Genomic DNA, 2,388 nt, shown 5'->3' with positions numbered 1-2,388 from the left:
CGAGGTCTCGTTATTAAATTCATTTGATTTTCATTATTTTGAAAGAAATAAAAGGGCAAATTAAGCATTCACACAAAACTTTCAAAGTCTTCCAAGCACACTTGTGATGACAAAAATTAATGAATGCTTTCTTTTATGTTTCCCTGTATTTTTCTGCCTAATAAAATATCCTCCCAAGTCAGTCCAGTTTCATAATTTTACTAGTTGATATAAGAGTGCCAGTTCAAACTACTATATTTAAATAATAAACACAATTAATTATAGTTAATATCTTTGTGATTAAACGATGAGTTGAAGCCTTACGTTGAGCTATAAAAGCAGGCTTTGGGGAGGATTCATTGGCACACCAAAAATGGCTAAAATAGTCTCTCTTCTCGCCACTCTTGTAGTGGCTTTACTGTCCCTTAGCTTTCCTTTAGAATGCAAAGCAAATTACTACTATAGTTCTCCTCCTCCACCAACCAAGAAGTACGTGTACTCATCACCACCACCTCCAGTTTATAAGTACAAATCCCCGCCACCACCTCTACCAATTTATAGATCTCCACCACCACCCGTTTACAAGTATAAGTCTCCACCACCACCTGTTTATAAGTACAAGTCTCCACCACCACCTCCACCAGTCTATAAATCCCCACCGCCACCTGTTTACAAGTACAAGTCCCCACCACCACCCGTTTACAAGTACAAGTCTCCACCACCACCTCCACCAGTTTATAAATCCCCACCGCCACCCGTTTACAAGTATAAGTCCCCACCACCACCCGTTTATAAGTACAAGTCTCCACCACCACCTCCACCAGTTTATAAATCCCCACCACCACCCGTTTACAAGTACAAGTCCCCACCACCACCTCCACCAGTCCATAAATCCCCACCGCCACCTATTTACAAGTACAAGTCCCCACCACCACCCGTTTACAAGTACAAGTCTCCACCACCACCTCCACCAATGTACAAATCCCCACCACCACCCGTTTACAAGCATAAGTCTCCTCCACCACCTCCTCCGGTTTACAAATACAAATCACCACCACCACCCGTTTATAAATACAAATCACCACCACCGCCTCCTCCGGTCTACAAATCTCCACCACCACCTATTTACAAGTACAAGTCTCCTCCACCACCTCCTCCAGTCTACAAATCCCCACCACCACCAGTTTACAAGTATAAATCACCGCCGCCGCCTCCACCAGTTTATAAATCTCCACCACCCCCAGTTTACAAGTCTCCACCACCCCCTTACCACTATTATTACACATCTCCACCTCCTCCTCACTACTAGGAAATGCGTTTTACACTCTAGATCAAGGTAATATATCTGTCATATTTTGCAGTCTTTGTCTATGCTACTAAGCACATTGAATAGAATATTTGATTAATGAAAACCTTCATATATTTTACCTCATCTATGGACAATTTGATCCATGCAGGGAAAAGAGGAAGCAGAAGGAAAAGCCTCACGAGCGAATAAATGGAGTGTTTTAAAGAAGAAGAGAAGTTAAAGCCACAAAAGGAGAATATGTCCTTTTGTTTTGTGTTTTTTTCCCATTGACTTCACGTTAGTTGTATATCTCGTGAAGATTTCGAACTATATATGTTTTGAAAGTATTATATTTATTTACGTACCAAGCCGTACATGTTTATGTGCTTTTGAGTTTTGACTTCATGTTGGATTATGTCAAGGTTCTCTGTAATAAGATCAATAAGTTCATTGAATAATATTGTAGTTTCCGTTTCCAAGAGATACTTCTGATTTTCAATTTTTTTTTTTTTTACTGATTTTTTGTCGAGCATCATGTGCTAGACCTATTCAAAGGAGAAACATAAAGGGTCTAAAAAAGGAGAAAAAATGTTTTAAAAAAAAAACAAAAACAAAAACAAAAGGCAAAACCTAGCTGGATTTGCATTAAGAGAAAATGACTCGATGCACGTGATAAATACTTTATTCTTTGTGTAAAAGCAGTTGTCAATTGTAGGAATATGATTCTTTTAATCCGTTTCCTATATTAGGTTGTAGTGAGTGCAGTATATCGTATATATGAATAGACTGGTGCTGCTGATCTGCAATTTATTCTTATGAAATTTCTTAATTAAAAGACCCTTACATTAGTAGGCATAGAGACGAATTCAAATTTGAAGTTTAATACAACGATCTTAAATTAATATATATTTGGTTCCGAGCAATCTTTATATGTTTAATATAAATATAAAATTTAAATAAAAATTACTGAGTTCACGTGAACTCAGTAATTAAAATCTAAATGAACTCGAATTACCTAATAGGAGTATTATATTTCATGAAGCTGGACTCTTGAACAAGCATGGTAACTAGGTAAATAAACTAATGCCACAAGTAAACAAGTTTCAAGAAGCACCTTCAAT

General features: G+C 37.6%; 1 protein-coding gene across 1 annotated transcript; it reads left to right on the top strand.

Moving 5' to 3' along the window:
- The first annotated feature begins 337 nt into the window (after window positions 1-337).
- On the top strand, window positions 338-1,748 carry LOC104211711 (extensin-3). The gene is made up of 2 exons (XM_009760804.2): window positions 338-1,315; window positions 1,437-1,748. Exon 1 carries the CDS (start codon window positions 353-355, stop codon window positions 1,286-1,288), a length of 936 nt encoding a protein of 311 aa, XP_009759106.1. The 5' UTR covers window positions 338-352; the 3' UTR covers window positions 1,289-1,315; window positions 1,437-1,748.
- The last annotated feature ends 640 nt before the right edge of the window (window positions 1,749-2,388 follow it).

This window comes from Nicotiana sylvestris, chromosome 4, assembly GCF_000393655.2.
Source record: "Nicotiana sylvestris chromosome 4, ASM39365v2, whole genome shotgun sequence".
Taxonomy (NCBI): domain Eukaryota; kingdom Viridiplantae; phylum Streptophyta; class Magnoliopsida; order Solanales; family Solanaceae; genus Nicotiana; species Nicotiana sylvestris.
The sequence above is the reverse complement of the archived record's forward strand: the minus strand, read 5'-3'. Positions and strand labels throughout refer to the sequence as shown.